This window comes from Onthophagus taurus, chromosome 1, assembly GCF_036711975.1.
Source record: "Onthophagus taurus isolate NC chromosome 1, IU_Otau_3.0, whole genome shotgun sequence".
NCBI lineage: Eukaryota > Metazoa > Arthropoda > Insecta > Coleoptera > Scarabaeidae > Onthophagus > Onthophagus taurus.
Window position 1 is genome coordinate 40,081,907 of NC_091966.1, and position 19,270 is coordinate 40,101,176.

General features: G+C 30.6%; 3 protein-coding genes across 6 annotated transcripts; 1 reads left to right on the forward strand and 2 right to left on the reverse strand.

The window, feature by feature from the left end:
* Nucleotides 1–1,090: 1,090 nt before the first annotated feature.
* Nucleotides 1,091–7,258, reverse strand: LOC111428628 (kelch-like protein 10). Of its 2 annotated transcripts, none has more exons than XM_023064255.2 (5): nt 6,888–7,258; nt 6,627–6,834; nt 5,689–6,578; nt 1,607–1,916; nt 1,091–1,377 (listed from the first exon to the last, which is right to left on the reverse strand). In XM_023064255.2, exons 1-5 carry the CDS (start codon nt 7,176–7,178, stop codon nt 1,175–1,177), a joined length of 1,902 nt encoding a protein of 633 aa, XP_022920023.1. In that variant the 5' UTR covers nt 7,179–7,258; the 3' UTR covers nt 1,091–1,174. The 2 variants fall into 2 exon arrangements, with proteins under 2 accessions (XP_022920023.1, XP_022920022.1); XM_023064254.2 differs by having other exon boundaries at nt 1,091–1,392.
* Nucleotides 7,259–9,389: 2,131 nt separating this feature from the next.
* Nucleotides 9,390–10,747, forward strand: LOC111428624 (E3 ubiquitin-protein ligase NRDP1 elgi). Its single transcript, XM_023064249.2, has 5 exons — nt 9,390–9,568; nt 9,617–9,759; nt 9,810–10,098; nt 10,148–10,303; nt 10,354–10,747. The coding sequence occupies exons 1-5, from the start codon at nt 9,479–9,481 to the stop codon at nt 10,621–10,623; spliced, it is 948 nt and encodes a 315-aa protein (XP_022920017.1). The 5' UTR covers nt 9,390–9,478; the 3' UTR covers nt 10,624–10,747.
* Nucleotides 10,748–13,579: 2,832 nt separating this feature from the next.
* Nucleotides 13,580–18,961, reverse strand: LOC111428627 (gastrula zinc finger protein XlCGF8.2DB-like). 3 transcript variants are annotated; one of them, XM_023064253.2, is made up of 6 exons: nt 15,624–17,028; nt 15,415–15,573; nt 14,876–15,365; nt 14,639–14,823; nt 14,255–14,586; nt 13,580–14,206 (listed from the first exon to the last, which is right to left on the reverse strand). In XM_023064253.2, exons 3-6 carry the CDS (start codon nt 14,900–14,902, stop codon nt 13,746–13,748), a joined length of 1,005 nt encoding a protein of 334 aa, XP_022920021.1. In that variant the 5' UTR covers nt 14,903–15,365; nt 15,415–15,573; nt 15,624–17,028; the 3' UTR covers nt 13,580–13,745. The 3 variants fall into 3 exon arrangements, with proteins under 3 accessions (XP_022920021.1, XP_071057432.1, XP_071057431.1); XM_071201331.1 differs by lacking the exons at nt 13,580–14,206; nt 14,255–14,586; nt 14,639–14,823 and having other exon boundaries at nt 14,909–15,358; nt 15,624–18,961; XM_071201330.1 differs by lacking the exons at nt 13,580–14,206; nt 14,255–14,586; nt 14,639–14,823 and having other exon boundaries at nt 14,909–15,365; nt 15,624–18,958.
* Between the last annotated feature and the right edge of the window lie 309 nt (nt 18,962–19,270).

Consider the following 19,270-nt stretch of genomic DNA (forward strand, 5'->3'; position numbering starts at 1 on the left):
ATTCTCAGATTATGTAAAGAATCTCTTTGTTTAAATCTCGCGAACCACCCATAGATTGTGAAAAAAGAAATCTTCAAAGCTTTATTTAACAGCATTGGTATCGATCGGGATTTGGTTTTGAGTTTGGTCTTCTATCCATATCACCAATGCTTTTTCCATAATTTCCTTATCTCTAACATATGAAATCGTACTCACACTGCTGCAGGTTCCAGCTGCTACACTTTTTCTGATGGAGTCTTCATTTTTTCTTATTGCCCTTATTGTGGCTTTATTCATAGAGTAAAATTTAACAACATCCGTTATTCTTTCTCTATTACGTAGACGGTCTAATATTTCAATTTTAGTTTCTAAAGAAATAACTTTTCCATTATAATCCTTTGGCATTATAGAACCTTAAAAAATGTATGCAAACTATAAAGATATCATAAATGTTGCAAACTTACCAGTTCAAAAAATAAACGCACAATTATATAAGACTTGCTGATAAAAGGATTCGCACTATGTACAGTGTGTTAATTAATTATCGTACCCGACGTCATCATTGCAAGTATGCAACCAATATCACTGTGCAATACGCATCATACGCAAATCGCGTATTGCAATAAAAATAGTGTGATATTGGTTGCATACTTGCAATGATGACGTCGGGTACGATAATTAATTAATACACTGTACTTGCATGAACCAAATAGCTATACCGGGATTTCCCTAAAAGTATATATTTTATAACCCTGTTCTTTTCATCAGTGTATCACAAGAAAAAAATTCAAAAATGGCATCAAATCTAGAAAACGGAATATATATTACAGTAGAAACGAGGGGTAAAAAATTAACAATTAAATGTCCAAAAAGTGACAAATTTATTTGATCGCTTGGGAAAAAGTTACAAGTATAAATAAAAAGGCGACACCACAGAATAGCGTATAAGCTCAACATACGCAAGACTTGTTTAAAATTCGCAATTATCTATTTTAAAAAAACGAATTATTACTTGTTCAGTAACATGAGACAACACCTCTTTTCCCATTTTTTTTTTTTAAACAGCCCCTATTTTTGAATCGAATCGTGAAAAGATGTATTTTTTGTCACATTGCGTTTTAGCCGAATATATTTCTTTTTATTTATTTTTTTTTTTTTCGTTTTCATAAGATATTTTTTTCTCCATCTTTTTTGTTTAAATTCCAGCTTCCATGTGAAGACCGGCTCCTTGTCCTAGTTCCCTTTGGCTTCTTCCGACCAATGAGTATTCTTTAGCGTTCGGCAATCCGCTGATGACACACGCACTTAAAGCGGAACGGTTCAAATTCATGGGGGCCGCGTCGAACCATTCGTTATTCTCCGGATCGTAACACTCGACAAAGTTGATCGTCGTTGAACCTGCCACGAACCGATCTAGAAATTTTCACGCGAAAACTACACACTTGACCTAAACAATCTTATCTTTTTATTTAATCCTTAACTAATTACTTGGGGTCTATTTGACCCCACGCGATTAGTTAAGGGTTAAATATGAATCAATTTGAGCTGAGCAAATACTAAAAATTAGTAAATAGAAGTTAATTTATTATTTATTTTTATTTTAATGGTTTTAATAAAGAAAACTCACCGTTGAATCCACCAATAACAAAGATTAAATCGTCGAGTATCACTGTTGCGAAATTACTCCTTGGGCTAAACATTTCTGCGATTCCAACCCAACCCGAAGAGTCTCCGGGAAGGTATTTTTCGCCGGTTGTTAAACGAGTGAAGCCGTTGAATCCTCCTAAAGCGTACAGCGCGTTTTTAAAAGCGATTAAGCTTACTCCGGATCTCGCGGAAAGCATATGAGGAATAAATGACCATTGATTCGAAAGGGTGTCGTACACTTCAGCCGAACTCATTACTTCTTGTCCATTAAAACCACCTACTATATAAATCTAAAGAAAAAGATATTGTTGATTATTTTAATTTTTGTAAATTATACTTTTTTTGATTTGGTATTTCGATTAAAGTCAAGATATATTTAATCTTATTGTTAATTACTATAATATTTTGCATCTACGGGGTTATTTGCTATCATCATGCTTCGTCCTGCTTATAGCTGCAACGTAAGATGTTAACAACTGTGGCCATCCTCAGTGTCTGCTAGTAAGATAGTAATTTTTGTCCACTTATATCACGTCTATTATTCTATCTATGAGCAAGGGCAGTAGAATCTAACAGGACTGCTACATCCATTGTATTTTTCTAGCCCACCACGGGTTGGTTGCCCGCACTCTACATCACACTATTTGCCACGCCCTGTTAACTGTCATTGAGTACTATGCATTTGCTGTGTGTTTTTAGAGATTTAGAGGTTATATGATAGACATTAATACGTCTAAAAAAATTAAACTTCAAAAATATGAATACGTCTACGATATAACCTCTAAAAATACACAGCAAACGCATAGAGCACAACAACAGCTGGGCGTGGAAAATGGTGTGACGTAGTTTGTGGACACATTGTCACAACAATAGATGATGATAAATTCTACTGTCCTTGATCCATGAGTATATTAAGGATCTTAGGCCGTTGCCTTGTTACATATCCTCTTGCTTCGATGTTTGTCCATTAGTTTTAATTATTGTTGTACTACAAGTTGCGCCATTCTATCAATGATACTGGGATAACAAAAAATGTCTCAAAAACTGTAAATTTGGCTGGATTGCAAATAGTTTGTATGCCAAAATAGGTATACACCATGTTTTGTGTAATTCTAGCAATATATATTATGAAAAAATCGTTTCAGCCTTTTGGTCCACTGAGTACTGAATAGTTGGTCCACTTCTACATTGCCGTCGTCTGATTCGTCAGCTTCTTGATTTTGTAGCATCTTGTTCAGTTCTGCAATTCATAACTCATCTTCTAAAAATAAGTCCGTCTGAGGTACACTATTCCAAGCCTCAGTCACGGTAAATACAAAATCTTCTCGCAAAATTGAATTCAGGAGAATTTTTTTATAATTATTCTTTATCATTTGAATCACATTCTAATCCATAGGTTGAAGCAGAGGTGTACAATTAGGTAGAAAAAAAGTGTTTGTTTTAGACCGTTTCTTGAAGCTAATTTGTCATTTGCTCTATGTGTAGGCGCGTCATCTAAAATGAGAAGAGCTTTCAGAATGACAAAATTATTGTGGAACCATTCTAGGAATACTTCTTTGGTAACCCATGCTTTCTTTTGATTTTTGTATACGGGTGGTAGGATCAACATTTTTAAATTGCCTAGATGTACCATTAACATTGGCACAAGGCATAATAATAACCCTGTCTTTGAACACTTTCCTGCCTGACCTATCCGTATCTTCACGTCTCATATCTTCGTCCAAACCTCACAGCCATATCTCAATAAACTCTCTACCATAGACTATCCAATAAGTTTTTTCCACATTTTTTTAATTTTTTAGTTTTTACCAATATTCTTGTTACTCTCCAAGAGTAGAGTCTCATAGTGTTTCTCCCATTCATACAGTTCAATCAATTACTTATCTCGCGTCTCAGCTCCCTAGTCTTTCATTTGTAATCTTCTTCACTTTGCACATTTTCAAGGACAAATAGTTTTTATATGTCTTATTTTTCTCTTTAATAAGAATTGTTACATCATCTGTAAACCAGAACGGTTGCTTTTTATCCTGTTTTGCAGCTTATATTCTTTAGTACCTTTCTCGTCGCTTTATGTTTAGCTACATCAAAAACGTAAACTAATAAAGTAATAAGTAAAAGGATAACCAGTCATAAGTAAATAAATAAAACTCGTGTTTCTTCAACACTTATCTTTTTTCATTTATTAATATTAAATTAACAATTAATATGATGGGTGAGCATGAAAATCACCGTACACCTCATTTTATTTTCCACGTTGATGTTTGCTCTAAACTTGCTTTTTATTACTCCATTCGCCAAAATACCCATTTTGACACCAAATCCACTAAGCCTTATCGCTTAGAAGGGAATTTTCATGTTATATCGAAATATATCTTATAAATAATATATCGATATATCTTCGTTGACTTCAAAAGGTGCATGTTTTTTGATCCAGAGAGATCTTCCATACCTTCCATAATTTTTTTTAACTTTGTTTTAAATGGACTAGATTTTATAGAGTTTGCATACATTCCAGCACCTGACTCTCTGTAGGTCCTGGTGCAGCGCAAGATTATTTCAATTCCCAACAGACTAACCAAAAATCATGATGTTTACCATATCTACAGCACCCGATAAAATAAATGCTTTTACGATGATATAAATCGCGTTGCTTAGTATTGAGCAAATATCTTATAGATGATTTCATCATTAATCATTACTATGATTACAAAAATCATTTCCGTAGATCTAAATCAAAGATTACTTGTTACAGATGACCACTAAATGTTCAATTAACAACACCACGAAGTGTTCAAGAAGCGGAATTAGGATCTACTTGCGCAAACTTTACATAAGAATAGCTAAGCGGGTAGAAGAAGTATACTCAAATAGATAATGAAGCATATAGTATAAGTTTTGGCAGTTAGAAAGATAGCAGACTACCTCCATTAACCAAAATTGTCTTGGAACCCATTTTTGATGTTCCACTTGCTTCTTGAACCTGAAATGTCTTGAAAGTATTCGTACATCATCTTTGGCAAGAGGACTGAATCTATCAATATGTCGAATCTGTTTTGTCTTCATAACCAGAGTATGCTTCCAGACACTTTGGATTAAGCTGTATTAATCTGTACTGTATTTCAACCGGAAGTATTTGCTATTGACATGAGTGCTACAATCCTTCTTGAGAGAGGGGTGAAGAACATGACGATTTTTCTCAAACAGTCAAATCGCTCTCCAGACTCTGCAAGCCGTGAAAATGGTGTCGGCTCTGGTTAATGACTGTAAAAAAACTTTAAACACATTGAGTTGTGACAACCGAGTTCTCTGATTTGGGTCCCAGGTCACTCTGGAGTTGTTGGCAATGAAGCGGCAGGTAAGCTAGCACGAGAGGGTAGCGCTAAAGCTTTTGTGAGGCCAACTGCTGGTTGGTATATCATTTGCGATGGCCAAACATAGCATTGGACTATGGGCTGAAGAGAGACTTTGCCTACTGTGGACCAGTTCTCCTGGAATGAGACACGCTAAGTTGTTTATTAACATCGCCACTGTCAAACCCGAGACTATTTTAGGACTTGCTCGTAGCAGCATTAAGGTTCTAATTGGTGTCTTTATAGAGCACTGCTGATTAAAGATTAAACTTGTTGGGCCTAGCCGACTATGTGCGGAGGACGAGGAAACGGTTAAGCATGTTTTATGCCACTGCCCAGCTGTTAATCGTATCAGATTCTTGATTTTTGGCAAGGTATTAACGTTCGTTAAGAACATTGGACTGCATGATGAAATTTGACAATGTTATCTATCAGTGTGCAAAAGATCTTTGAGGTGCAAGGTTGATTAATCCGCGTACCCGATATATAATTTATCCGTTCTAACTTATAAGTCCGTTCTAACGAGATCCGCTATATCGAGGTTTTACTGTATTAACTTTTCTGATTGGATACATTTTTCTGTACACTTAAAGAATGTTTAATATAAATCTTTTGATGCTAATAATTGATGTTTTAACTGTAATCAGAAAAGAGTTTATATAGAACCTCGATTTATTAAATTAAAAATATAAAATAATAAAAATCTTTTTACTTTGTCATCTAAAGCTGCTGCGCTGGCGTCAGATCTTTGCCTTTGCATCGGTTGAATAATTTCCCATTGATTCGTTTCCGGATCGTATCGTTCAGCAGAATTCATCCGTATCCTTCCATTATAACCTCCCATGGCGTAAATTTTTCCATCGTGCATTACAACACTAACGTAACACCTCGGATAATACATACAAGCACATTCCTTCCACGTATGCGTTACCGGATCAAAACATCGAACCGTATTGAAATGCTCATTTCCATCAAACCCCCCAATCATATAAATAAGACCTTTCAGCGCACACAAACCGTGATAAGCTCTCGGCCCCGAATCTGTATCTGTCGATAAAAGCCACCGATCCGCTCTCGTATCGTAAGTTTCAATAAAATTAGTTGGACTTCCCGCACTCCATCCGCCGATTGCAAATAAAATGTCGTAGGGTATTCGAGGTCTTAATAAAGGATGTTGGACAATGTCTAATTCTTGATTTGGATTTTCGATTAGATTTATAACCGGTTCTAAAAATTTTACGCAATCTTGATCGTTTTGAACCAACTCCCATTTTAACATGTTTTTGATAAAATCTACCGAAAGAGTTCCCAAACGGATACATTTTAATAGTTGGAGCAAATAGATTTTTCGATGCGCAATATCGCTTTCGATCCATTTTTGAACAGCGTAGAAAACGATCTCTTCGTTTTTTACGTTTAATTCGTCGTCTTGGAGAATATCGATGACGTCTTCAACATCGAGCGAAAGAAATTCTAAATTTTCTTTTATCAATTTAGTAAAATTGTGCCTTACGAATAATCGCCCTTTTTGTTCTAAATCTTTACAGAAGTAATGACGGGCAAAATTTAGTATACCCAAGCAATTTCGAGGGGTTAAGTGTTCTAAAAGGAGCTTATTAAATTTTTTAATACAAACATTTCTCATTTTACCTAATACAAATTGACAACAAAGTTGTACAACACCCAAAACTTCAAATTGGTCGGCATAACGCAACATATTCTCAACGTTATCGGTCGCTATCCGACAAATTCCTGTGTAAGCAAAATCCAAAAGTGATTGGACTATGTAACTAGGAGCTTTTAAATTGGCTATTGTTGTCTCTGGTTGATTTCTATTGATAGAATTTGTAAATAATGCCTAAAAAAATGATTATTTTAATTTTTTTATTTCTTTATAGAGTTAATTTCTACCTTAAAATATGGACTAACTGCGGATAAAATGGCCCTGTGAACTTTAAATTCCGTACCATCCTCACAGGTGATGGTTCCGTCGCAAAGTTGATTGTTGACGCGAAATTCCGTCCAAACGGAAGGGAACTCAACGGGCCCTATTAGTTGCGGCATACAAACGCATTTCCGACACTTCGATGCTGATCTTTTTCGCGTGGTGATCATTTTATTCTTTGAACCTTGACTCGAAGAAAGTCGAGCCGTTTTCGTCTTCGCCGACGGTGCCCTCCTCAATTTCATGCCAAAGTCCATCCGGTACGGGGTTTCTTTAAAAATCGAACTGTATGTAATCCGAATAAATAAAATAAGTATGTATGTTGTATGGTGTGCGCCTGTATAACTGCGAACTGACGTCTGACGGATCAAATAACGGATCGTTTTGATTTGTTTGAACAAAACGAACGCGATTTTCAAATTTAAATGTCAATGACAGTTTAATTTGTAAACATTTTAACAGATGGCAGGCAACAGTTCGATTTCATAAATAAATTTAATTTTTTTTTAAATTTATGGGTTTACTATTACAAAAATTTCACAATTTCACTTTAAAACAAAATCGGTATCGAATTACATTTAGAAATTTCGCGTTTTTATATATAATTCAAAATTCGAATACAAGGAGTTGCCGCCATCTTGTGCGTTGATTGTCAAGTATATGTCAAAAAATCTTTTAATAAAGATATAATAAATTATTAAAATATTATCACATTCTATAAACGTTCTATATAACCATTTTGTATACAAAATATTCAATTTTTTAGGATACAACTTGAAACGATACCAATAATGTGAACATAACCTCAATATTAAAATCAACAAACCACAATGAAAGTAAATCTTCATTATTTTGTGTTATTTAATTATAACAATCAGCATTTTGGTTTCACCTACGTAAGTTAGAGTCAAGGAACATGTTAATAGAAGAATCAAATACCATATTAACTTTTTCGATAATATTTTAGGGTTATTTGAAACTACACTTGATTTAGATTCTTACTTTGGCTTCTTATTCATCAACACAAGTTTAAAATGTTGATGTAAATACTGGAGATGAAATCTTTTTATGTAAGAATATGAATTTAAGAACATCCATAATAGAAGAAATCAATGGATGGATGTTGTTGAAAGTAAATATAATGATTCACCAATAGAGCATGAATCGTAGGTCACTGAGATGACCCATACCATAGGAGGAGAAGGTTTTGAAGATTTAGTTAAGGCAGATATTGAAGAAATAATAGCTGATGAAGAACTGAATGAAGATGATTTAATTAACATGATTCATGAAACAAACAAACATGATGAAGACAATGATTACGATGAGTAATCTGAATCACTTGTGTTCACAGCAAGAATCATAAGCATAGGACTTGTATTGGGAAGAAATTTGGGCAACCATTTCATACAATATGACACAAATGTTGATCAAGCTCTCAGATTTCAGCAAGACCTTCATAAATGCTTAAATCAATATGAAAGATTTTAATTTTTTTAAAGATTTTCTATAAAGATCTTCCCTAATTCTTCAACCATTGAGTCAGAATCCCATCAAGAAAGTTCAAGTTATGAGAGTTTTACACGATTTTACTTAGCAAAATTACAATATTAATTTAAAAATTGATTTCAAAACACTCATTTTAATAAAAGTTATTTATATCACCGGCAGGTAGCGCTGTATATTGTTATAGAAAACGATATTATTTAGGTTATATAAATAAACATTGATGGTAATAAAATTTTTTGTAAACAATTACATTTAAATGACAAACAGCTTTTATTAATAACATTTTTTTAAAATAACAAGAAGTTCATTTTATTTCAATTTGTGTAATTTTGGCTCTAAATAACCAAAAGTTAAACATTTGACACTTCAAATCAATGTCAAATCTTGTCAATTATTACTAACTTCACAATAATTTGATAAGTATAATAAAAAAAATAAAGTTACTAATAAAGTTACCATTATTATCATAATTATGTATTAAACATATTCATCGTGATCTTTAAAGTTCTTCACACCAGTCGCAATTCACATTTAATAGAAATAAAATCTAAATAATGATTTAAATTAATGAACGCCATCTATTAGCTTATAAAAGAATTTTAAATTGACACCTAACTGTCAATGTCAATGATATTTTATTAATATACAACGTTTCTTTGTTTACTTACACTTACTTATTTAATTTATTTTCACGCTTATTTATTTATAATTAAAATAAATTATATGACGAAAATATAAAATTTCTAATAATCTTAATATTTCTGATTGTTTTAACCATATTTCTTTATAAATCATGTATTTCATCTCTTTCTATCGATACATTCACAATTCAATAGCGTCTTTATGTACACAAACATAGAATTTGTGACATTTTTGGTGGTCTTGTCGCTTGTCGTGTTTAAGTCAACTGTGTATTATTGTATTTTTATCGTATTTTTATTATCCTTGTTTAATAATAAACTGGTGAAATGTAAACGGTTTCGTTTTAAGTATGCATAGACTGTAAAAACGCACAGAATTTGGTAAGAACAGATCGCTGTTTAACGACATGGGATTCGAGGTGAATAGAATTCAGGGCGACGTCGACGAAGAATTAATCTGCTCAATTTGTTCTGGCGTACTAGAAGATCCTTTACAGGTAAAAATAATTTTATATATGTATTAATACTAATTAGGTTTGTTTTAGGCACCTGTTTGTGAACATGCTTTTTGTAGGAGTTGTATTCAAGAGTGGATTTCGCGTCAACCCACTTGTCCAGTGGACAGGCAACATATAACATCCGCTCAATTAAGACCTGTACCTCGTATATTAAGAAATTTACTTTCCAGGTAAATTACAAAGAAATTTCGTGATTATTTAACGAAAACGTTGATTTTAGATTATCAATAAGTTGTGATAATGCAGAATATGGCTGTAATTGTACATTAAAATTAGATACGCTGGCAAGTCACCTGGAGGAATGTGTGTATAACCCGAAAAGGCCGTTACCTTGCGAGCAAGGTTGTGGTTTGGTTATCCCGAAAGATGAACTTAAAGATCATAATTGTATCAAAGAGTTACGCCAATTAATCACTAAACAACAACAAAAACTCAATGATTTTCAGCAAGATCTCACTGAACAAAGATTTATTATAAACGAACAAAAACGTGAACTCCAATTATTAAAGGTAAAAAATTAGAAAATTTAATTATTAAATGAAACTAATTTTATTTAAGGATTTTATGCGCGCCATGCGCATTTCTAATCCTGCAATGAGAGCAATTGCTGATGCGATGGAACGTGATGAGGTTGTTCGATGGAGTAATTCATTGATTAGAGCTCGAGTAACGAGATGGGGTGGAATGATTTCAACACCAGATGAAGTTTTACAGGTTAAATTAAAATGTTTCTTTAATATTTATTGATTATTTTTTGTTTACAGTTGATGATTAGACGAACTTTAAGTGAAATTGGTTGTCCTTCGCACATAATAGACGATTTAATGGAGAAAAGTCATGAACGGCGTTGGCCCCCGGGTTTATGCTCGTTAGAGACTCGCCAAAATAACCGGCGATTGTATGAGAATTATGTATGTAAAAGGGTGCCCGGAAAACAAGCGGTTATTGTATTATCATGCGATAACACGCACGTGAGCGAAGACCTAATGGTCGAACCTGGTTTGGTGATGATTTTCGCTCACGGTGTTGAATAAATTCAATCAATTTTTGAGTATAAAAAGAATTTCAATTTTCCGCTTAATTTTTTCTCGAATCTTTTTTGGAATATTTACGATTTTTTAGAAGGATCCTTTTTTTTTAATAAATTCTTAATGTCTAGTTTTGATACTATCTCTATTTACAATCTCTAATTATTAATTATTTAACTATGCTCTCTGTAATTGATTTGAATCTCTTAAATAGTCTTCTTTTATTGTAGGTATGAATGATTTAGTTAATTAACATTCCATTTCTTTTGATTTTGTTAAGCTTCGTTTTCTACATGTAATTTTTAATCTTATTAAAATTGTGCCAAACGAGATTTATTTGATATTGCGCACAATAACTCAATTATATCATAAACATGCATTCATTCCATTAATTATCCTCAATATTACTTTTTTTATTGGGGTTTTTAATTTGTAATTCATTATTTCTAAGCAAATTGTTTATACTATTTACATTTTTCCTGTTTTTTTTTTTATTTTAATTTAATTAAGTTGTAATTGAAGAGTAAAATAAATTAGTCTTTTCTTGCAAATTAAACGTTTTTTATGGCGTCGCTTCCGCTTTTTTGTGGGTGATTTTGATCTCAATCAATGTTTTGATATGTGTCCTTGTTTGAATCTCTTTATTATTTTTGTAGGAAAAAGAAACGCTTTTCAAGTAAGGATTTCCTTGTATATATTTTATTATTTTTTTAATTTTTAGCAGGTAATACAAAATTGTATCTTATGGCGAAATTTGTCATGTTTTGTTATAAATAAAGAAATCGTACTAAAAAATTAATTGTTATTTTAAGAACTGGGATTATTATCTTTGATTTAACTTTAAAATCAATTACAATAAAGACAAATTAAGTATACAGGCTCAGTCAAAAAATTATGACGAAACAAAATTACGTGTTCTTTAATGGAACACCTGTATATTATACCATATTTCAGTTCATTCCGAAATTCTAAACAAAATTCATGTAACACGTCATAGACCTTAACTTAAGCGTTTTCCAGATACTAAGCTTTTAAAAATTTACGAATTTATCTAATTAGTGACGTAATTTATCTTTTGGAGCAGATTATTTAAACTATATTTGTATTTTTGACATGTGCTATGTCACTACGTTGCTATGGAGATGAGAAACTTTCACAGGTACCTTGATGAATTATGAACATAATCGACAAAAAATGTTTGTGTAATTTATAAGTAGTGTGATCTTCAAAGTTCAATATCTCGAAAACGGTTAAGTTTAGGTTTACAATGTGCTACATGAATTTTATTAGAATTTCGAAATATGGAATAATATACAGGTTCCATTAAAGAAGCGCCGGGACCTCAGAGATCTATTGTACAGGTGGTTCAAATTCGAAGTCCGAATAGACTAACTCGGAAACTATAAGAGCTAGAAAAAAAGTAGCTTACACGTCATGATCTCGTTTTTCGAGAAACTGCTAATGCCAAAAACCTCAAAGCGATATCGTTTTTTGTTTTTCCCCTAGAGGCCAAAATTGAAAATGTAAAACCAGCAAGTGCAATTATCTTGGTTATTATTATAGGTGGAGTATTATAACTAAGACATAGAGTCAAAAAAATCAAATAAATTTTTCGGTTTTAGTTTTTGAAATATGACAATTTTCGTTTTTTTTAAATGGAAACAACCACTGATTATTCGCTTATTAAAGTCGTTATTTTTTTCTGATTACAAAAATATAGGGTTAGATAGGTGTATTTCTTATTGTTTTAGAATAAAGTTAAAAATAAACTTTTTTTTTAGTGTCAAAGAAATTAAATTTACAGATTCCTGTAAATTATGGTACTATAACTAAAAATTATTCTACTGAAAATTTTCTTTACTTTCTAATATGTTAAACTGCTCGTAATTTTCGTAATCCATCTTAAAAAACAGGACAGTTCAGGAAATTTTAGAATACAACAAATGTTGCTATGTTTATTTGAATTAAAAAAAATATATATATATGAAGGCCATCTATCAATAATTTAATTTATAAAGACATTTAATAATAATATTAAACATTAATAAAAACTGTGAAATAATGCAATCTATACCAACTTTTGTGTAAAACAAATATAAATTAAATAGTTCAACAAATGTATTTGTTTCAAATATCAGATATATGTTTTTTTAATTTTTAGTTAAAATTTACAGAAAACTGTAAATTTAATTTCTTTGACGTAACTAAACAAAAAGCCTAAATCGATGAGACGTTAAGTTTTTGACATAACATTAAATGAATTCTAATTGTCATTATACAGAATTTGGTCTTTTTATTAATTTATAACTTTAGAATACGCAGTTTTCGAAAAAATGTTGTTTGATACACCACAGCGAAATTCTTTTGCATTCTCGAACGATTTTTTTTTTAGCCGCACGGCTAAACCCGAAACTTCCTTGTTCTAGGTCTAGTGTTAGTTCTAGTTTTAATTGGTATTCGGCGATAGATTGCTGTATACTTTTAATGACCTAAAAGTATATAAAGATTTTCCTCCATTCATCATAACCTCAAAAATTCGGATTTGGAACGTTATAAACATGAAGTTAGCTGTCAAGATGAAGCATAAATGTTTTAGGGTGTTCATTTATATAAAAATTTTTGTTTTATTCACATTAAATGCATTTTAATTTGATACTTATTTATTTGCATTAATTAATCGTTAATTTAATTTTTAATAAGTACTTCATGTATGTTAGTTACCAAAAATATTACTAGGTAATACCAACACAAAAATTTGATTTTGACAGATAATAATAACCATAAATAAAAACATTAATTATTTATTTATCATTAAAATATGATTTATTTTGTATTAAATCTTTAGTTTTTATTCAAAAATACTTCTTTTTGCTTTATTTCTCTAAAATAAAACGTAATCAATCATGATATATCTCCATAAAGGAAATATTGAAAGTTAGGTTATGTAACAAAATTTAAGAGATTAATTTTTAATCGTTTTATTTAACCCAAACTAAATTACACATCTTAACCAGTCCGTAAGTGTAAATATAATAAATTAAAATATATTTCCTTCTTTTATACACTATACAAAAAAAACATTTAAAATAACAGGGTATTCTTTAAAATTTGTAATTTAGATTAAAAACTTAAACCACGGGACAACCCTCGTTCGTATCGGTAATGAATAAATCTTTACTAACAATCACGTTTTGTAGCCACAGCTCTTGAGGTTCTAAATTTTGTTTTTGCTCGTTATCCATATCGATAAAAATTGTGTCGTTTCCGCCATTATCATCCATTTCGATATAAATGTTAGCGTTTTCAACACTATTACAAACAGTCATATGTTTGTATAAACTATCTAAACTTTTAAAACCATTACAACAAGCGTTACATGTATACATTGGATTTTCTTTGTAAATTAATTTATTATTATTTTCCGTATGCATCTCAACGTGTTTTTTTAAATTACTTTGTTGGGTAAATGTAGCGGGGCAAAAAGTACACACAAACGGTCGTACTCCTTCATGTATTAATGTATGCTTTTGCATATTTGATTGTTGAGCAAATTGTCTATTACAATATTTACAACTATACGGTTTTTCGCCTAAAAAGAAATGATTAGAATTAATTTTTTTAATTGATTATAATTTACCTGTGTGAATTCGAATGTGTTTATTTAAATTAGCTCTTTGTGCAAACGTCCTAAAACACACATTACAACCGAATGGTTTCTCCCCGGTATGGACCATCATATGTTTTTGCATGTTAGCTCTTTGTGAAAATTTTTTGCTACATTCTGGACACTCAAATCGCCTTTCTCCAGTGTGGATTAAAACGTGTTTCCAAAGATTACTTTGTTGGGAGAATTTTTTTTGGCACAATTGACATTGAAACGGTTTCTCTCCTGTGTGAATTCTTAAGTGCCTATAAAAACCTCCAGGAGTTTTCATTATTTTTTCGCAATAATTACATTTGAGGGTAGTTCTAAAACAAAAAAATTAATTAATACATCAAAATTATTTGTTGTATTAAGTGCCTTTCTTTTCCTTTATTATAACTGTGTTCATTGAGGAATTCCTCGGATTGTTGACCCACCATGAAATTACTTTCAATCTTATAATCCAAGAGTGGATCGGAGACTGGGACACACAACACAGTTTCTGATGTGTCTTCCACTTTAATGTATGGAAACAAGGTGTAGTTTTCCTCCAACATATTTGGCTAAAATAAATTAGTAATTTGTGAAAAAAATTAGCTTTTTAGGCACATTTACCTGAACCATAACTCCCTCAGATGACATTTTATCACAAATCAGTAACAGAACCTGTCAAAATGTAGAATATGTCAGATTTAACACGAAACGTCTTGATCTCAAAAACGCGGATTAAACTCGTCGCATTCGAAAAAAAAAGGTTAGGATATTAATTCAAATTTCTTCGCCTCATTCATCCACGTAACTTCTTGTTCTTCCATTATAAAGAACGAGGGATATTACCGCATTCGTCTTTGTTTTACGTAAACGATTTTGCATTTTCTATCTTTGCTTTTTTCGTTCCCAATAATTTAAGTTGGCTAAAATTATAATTTAACTGTCAAATTGTTTAAGTTGGTAATTAAAAGCGAATTCGGCGACATCTATTAGATACGATTAAAATTATTTTCTTAAAAATAATTTATTAATTAATCATAATTTATTATTAAGATTCCCAAGACGGTCTAAATTGCAACGCAACCAAAACGTAAGTCACAACAGTCCCTGAAATCTGATTAAAATTATTTTTAGAAACCAAAATTTATTTAAACATAACCTACAGAAGCAAGAAGTTGAGTTGTTACTAAAAACACATCGCAAGCGTTTAAAGTGGGTTTTTGCAGAGATAAATTATTAATTAAATTCACAAGGTGTTCGATTTCGTCTTGTTTAAGTTTTCTGGTCGGTAATCGATACAAAATTGATGATATCTCATCGCTCTAAAATCAAGTTATTAACAACAAAATTAAAAATATTAATAAATAATTACCACATAGATCACAGAATTAACGGATTTAACGATATATAGCAACCCAATTGAAACGAATAAAGTGCTTAACTCGACTAGAACTGAATCATTTCCAATCGAATCAACGTTAAATTCCTTTACAATGAGGTAAATGTTGATAATTAAAACCCCCAACACGCAAAGAAACCAAATTAAAGCCATGGGATTGACTAAACGGTTATAATGCTTCATATTTAACGAAATAGCGCTGTAAAATCTTGAAAACAGCGTTAATTGTGTTTTAAAGTTTTTGGAATTAACCAATTCGTTATAATCAATTTGTACATTATTGATTAATGTGGGAATTCGAATATTAATATGCGATAAAATTATATCTTTATATCGTTTTAAGATGTTTTTTAATAAATAATGATAAATAGATATTCGAAACACAACAATTAATTGGACGTAAGTTCCTAAGAAAACTGAAATTCTTCGGAATAAGGTTATGTCAAAATTTTTTTCATCAATTTCTAGAGAATAAAGAATGACTCCAAATGAAATTGTAGCCGTAATGATAATAAAAGCGGTTAAACAACTTCGTTTTTGAATTAAATTCGAGTTTGTTTCAGTTAATAACGTGTTAATTCCAAAAAATTTTCCATTTTCGTTTAAATTAACCCAACCGTTTACGACTAAAAGATGCGTTTTGATTTTCGTGATGTATCCGAGTAATAAAGTTGTGCTTTGGAAGCAAAATATCGTTTCGGCGATCATTTGTAATTTGGGTATTTCTTTATTACCTTTTTGAAGTATTAGATATAAATACCCAATGAGAATCGTAACAAAAACCATTGAAAAAATCGTTCCAATAATTAATTTTAATGTTGATACAACGTAGTGAGGTGACATCTTCTTTTTAGTGTGATCACAAAAACCTTGCATCGGGCATATTCCGATGTAATTGCCGAATAATTGGGCGAAACTTAAGGTGCAAATTATACAATTCGGAGGAGCTTTTTTGTTTAACATTTTTAAAGTTAACTTTTCCACCAATTTTTTCATCTTTACGTGTGGATGAAACGAACTCGATTGAAATCCCACATCAATTACTTTTGTGTACTTTGTAAATTGATACAATTATTGTAATTGTCCAATTAGATATAATAATAAAAGGATATGATGATTGCGAAAAGCACTTTGATGCGTAATAAAATGATTAATAATCCTTGATCAAATATCTACATTAGATAGCTAACATTATCAAATTTCACCGTTGTTATTTTTATTGAACTAAAACTAGAACGAGAACTAGAAACTGTTAATGTCAACTTTATGTAATCTTCATAAAATAACCAAACTTGACGCATTTATCTCAAAAAACCAAAAAGTTTGAACTTTCAACCTTTAATTTTGACATATTTGTCAACTTCATAAAAAATCCTTTAAAATGAGTCCAAACTCGATATATTTAACTTTAATATTAATGAAAATACGATCATTTCCGGTTTGAAACGTCAACGTCAATTTTGACATATTTGTCATCTTTATTAAAAAACCTTTAATATGAGTCCAAAGATGACGCACTTACCTCAAAAAACAAAAAAGTTAGAATTAAAAACATTAAACCCGAAGTTAGCAACAATCAAGATAGCAATTTAATTTTTAAATATTAATACCAACCTTAATTTTTTTTTTCAATTGTATTGTTGTTTTTATGACAAATATTAAGACATTTTATAAAAATTAAGAATATGTCAAAATGACATTGACATTTCAAACCGGAAGTTGTTATATCTCGAGTAATATTGGAATTAAACATATCTTGTTTGGACTCATTTTAAAGAATTTTTCACGACGATTACAAATATGTCAAAATTGACGTTGGCATTCTTAACCGGAAGTTGACCATAACTTCATTAATGTTGAAGATAAATATGTCGTGTTTGTACTCATTTTAAAGGATTTTTAATGAAGATTACAAATATGTCAAAATTGAGGTTGTCATTTTAAACCTTAAGTTAGTTATCATGTAATAGACAAATGAACAACTTAATGGTGTTCTTTCATGATGTATTCTTTATTAAAAAGCTTTTAAAGTGAGTCCAAACATGATGCATTTATCTCAAAAAACAAAAAGTTAGAATGAAAATCGTTAAACCCGAAGTTAGCAATTTAATTTTTAAATATTAATACCAACCTTAATTTTTTTTTAATTGTATTTTTGTTTTTATGACAAATATTAAGACATTTTATAAAAATTAAGAATATGTCAAAATGACATTGACATTTCAAACCGGAAGTTGCTTATCTCTCGAGTAATATTGGAATTAAACGTATCATGTTTGGACTTATTTTAAAGGATTTTTCACGACGATTACAAATATGTCAAAATTGACGTTGACATTCTTAACCGGAAGTTGACCATAACTTCATTAATATTGAAGATAAATATGTCGTGTTTGTACTCATTTTAAAGGATTTTTAATGAAGATTACAAATATGTCAAAATTGAGGTTGACATTTTAAACCCGAAGTTATTTATCATATAATAGAAGTTTTATAACTGAAATTAATCTAGTGTACTTTTCCGCACTTTCTTTTTATTTTTAACGTGTTTTTTGGGTCATTTCACATTGATTAAAAAAAATCGTCGTTTTTTAAGCAACATGATGATTCTTGAATTTTTCCCAAGTTTCTTAATATTTTTTTTTACAGGCACCAAACAATTTTCAATAGTTTGAGCCTTTCTATTCTGAGAAGTCTTATATTTTTAGAGAGATGAAAACGAAAATCCCGTTTTTCTCAACATTATTCATTTGTAGTAATTAAAACTAGAACTAGAAAGTTTCGGGTTTAGCCGTGCGTCTTCAGACTGATATAGAATTGAATTTCCTTCAAAATGAGTCCAAACTCGACTATTTTATCTTGCTTGGTTCTCGAGATATTCGAATTTTAAAGTTTGATTGTTATCAAAGATGGCGGATTATTACCATTTAATTCTTTATCACAACTTTTTTAATTTAATTAAAACTTTTTGAATTCGATTTTAAATTAAAATCAATTCCGTTTTAATTTATAATGATTAATTTTTTTATTTTGGGCTATTGAGAAAAAGATAATAAAAAATAATAAAAGTTGGATTGGGATAAAGTTTATTTTGATTGATTTTGAATTGAATTTCCTTCAAAATGAGTCCAAACCGGATTGATTCATCATGGTTAGTTCTAGAGATATTCGAATTTTAAAATTTGATTATTATCAAAGATGGCGGATTATTACCATTAATTCTTTTATAATAACTTTTTTGTTTTTTAATATAAATATATCGTGTTTGGTATCAAATTAAAGGAAATTTTAAATCCTATCGATCTATAATACTAAATAATACTAAATTTAATAATTAATTATGCAGTATAGAGGTGATAATTATAATAAATTAAGTGATTATAATTAAAAATTTTTGTATTTGATATTAAATGATAAATATTTCTAGTTCTAAGGTATGACTAATAGTAAATGTTGTTATTAATATTAAGTAGGTTAGGAGTAATAAGGCTATTTAATAAGGTTAGGACAACAAACATAACAAGGTTTGTTGTGCTACATTAAATAGTAAGTCTAGTATAAGTATAGTGTAATTAATTGTAAGAGATATAGTTGAAAAAGTTAAGAGATGTCAAATAAAA

What these genes read in the sequence shown, in the direction of transcription:
- LOC111428628 (XM_023064254.2), bottom strand. Translation starts at nt 7,178, where the DNA reads ATGGACTTTGGCATGAAATTGAGGAGGGCACCGTCGGCGAAGACGAAA. An exon ending in CAGTTAGTCCATATTTTAAG is followed by an intron (nt 6,835 to 6,887) that starts GTAGAAATTAAC and finishes TCATTTTTTTAG; the next exon opens with GCATTATTTACAAATTCTAT. An exon ending in TTGTTGTCAATTTGTATTAG is followed by an intron (nt 6,579 to 6,626) that starts GTAAAATGAGAA and finishes AGCTCCTTTTAG; the next exon opens with AACACTTAACCCCTCGAAAT.
- LOC111428627 (XM_071201330.1), bottom strand. Translation starts at nt 16,646, where the DNA reads ATGAAAAAATTGGTGGAAAAGTTAACTTTAAAAATGTTAAACAAAAAA. An exon ending in TTAATTCTGTGATCTATGTG is followed by an intron (nt 15,574 to 15,623) that starts GTAATTATTTAT and finishes ACTTGATTTTAG; the next exon opens with AGCGATGAGATATCATCAAT. An exon ending in CAACTCAACTTCTTGCTTCT is followed by an intron (nt 15,366 to 15,414) that starts GTAGGTTATGTT and finishes AATTTTAATCAG; the next exon opens with ATTTCAGGGACTGTTGTGAC.
- LOC111428624 (XM_023064249.2), top strand. Translation starts at nt 9,479, where the DNA reads ATGGGATTCGAGGTGAATAGAATTCAGGGCGACGTCGACGAAGAATTA. An exon ending in TTAAGAAATTTACTTTCCAG is followed by an intron (nt 9,760 to 9,809) that starts GTAAATTACAAA and finishes CGTTGATTTTAG; the next exon opens with ATTATCAATAAGTTGTGATA. An exon ending in CACCAGATGAAGTTTTACAG is followed by an intron (nt 10,304 to 10,353) that starts GTTAAATTAAAA and finishes TTTTGTTTACAG; the next exon opens with TTGATGATTAGACGAACTTT.